Below are 1,290 nucleotides of genomic sequence, written 5' to 3'. Positions count from 1 at the left end.
ACACGGCTCTCGCGTGGCCATGAAGTTCATCCCCGGGCTGTCCACGGACCCGTCCCTGCAAACTGCCTCGTCAAAGCTGGCCGCTCTCAGATCGCTGGACCAGAAGTATCTACCCGGAGACCAGAGCAGAAGCGTGTCGCTGCCTCGGACTCGGAGCAGCCGATCCTCGGACGGAACCGAGGAGAACCGGTTGATTGGGATATCCGATATACCGGGATCGGATCCTCGAAAGGTTGGTTTTTCTGACGCGGTGAATCATGCGGATGTGAATTGGGAGATTAATGAGAAACAGAGTCCTATACCGGAGAGGAGTATCGGAAATGGACTCAGTCTGGGGGCTGCTGTCTTCTACACTGGGGGTAAAAATAGAGATAGGAGAAACCCACACCGTGATAATACGAAAGACGGAACCGGCAAGGATTACAACGATGCTAGGAATGATATTATGTACCCAGGGCCGAAACCAGAGGCGAATAACCTATCAAGTGACAAGGAACAATACTACGAAATCCCCGCCGATGTGAGACAAACTGGCGACAGGGGAGGCGACTACAGTAGATCGGCTAAGAACGGACGGATTCTTTTCAGGGGACATCATTCTGGCTGGCCTGTCAACGACCGGAGTTTCCATGGCAACCATCACCACGCAAACCATGGCAACCAACAGCACGCGAACCATAGCAACCATCACCAGGCGAACCATGGGTACGAGAACCCTGCCTTTCAAGGCCGGATGAAGGACAGTTCTGTGCTGCATCTCAACAATCATATGTCTATGCATGACACTTCGGGAACTGCATGAGAAGATCTTGACAAAGTTAGCTGGTGTGTTTGGAAATTACAGTAGTTTAGACGAGATCATTTTTGTAAAGGGTTGCTTTTTTCTCTTTTAGCGTAGTCATGATTTGTGTGTCGTTTAGACATGTATGAGTTCTCTTGTCGGCAGGGAACAACCCCCCCCCCCCCCCCAAACTAGGGCGGTGCTACTGACTGAAGTGTCTTTAGGCCCTTCCCATGGGGGGGGGGGGGATATTAACATGATTTTGTGCACAGTAGAATTGTAAATGGGCTGATTTATCAATGTCGGGCTCATACTGTGCCGAAACAACATAGGGGGAACTGCTGCTTTTTCTTTCCTGATCCTTACTGTCGTCATTTTTGTTGAAGCTTGAGAGGTGAGCTGTGTAAGCCTGATTCCCCGTGTAGACTTCTCTGTTGACATCTACCCCTGGGAGCTCATATGACCTTTAAGCAGTTGCGAGCGCCGTAAAACCTTACTAAAACTAAACT

The 1,290-nt window shown here is 50.2% G+C and overlaps 1 protein-coding gene across 1 annotated transcript in view; it reads left to right on the top strand.

Annotated features, from left to right (window-relative positions):
• LOC101846093 (amiloride-sensitive sodium channel subunit gamma-2) overlaps nt 1–952 on the top strand; it is a gene marked incomplete in the record, with an annotated part of 28,253 nt that extends 27,301 nt beyond the window's left edge. The window contains 1 exon segment of the mRNA XM_035972354.1: nt 1–952. Within this exon segment, the coding sequence (XP_035828247.1) occupies nt 1–802 (802 nt within the window).
• Between the last annotated feature and the right edge of the window lie 338 nt (nt 953–1,290).

The sequence above is a fragment of the Aplysia californica genome, unplaced genomic scaffold, assembly GCF_000002075.1.
Source record: "Aplysia californica isolate F4 #8 unplaced genomic scaffold, AplCal3.0 scaffold00662, whole genome shotgun sequence".
Lineage (NCBI taxonomy): Eukaryota > Metazoa > Mollusca > Gastropoda > Aplysiida > Aplysiidae > Aplysia > Aplysia californica.
Note: the sequence above shows the minus strand (reverse complement) of the source record. Positions and strands in the feature narration are given on the sequence as shown.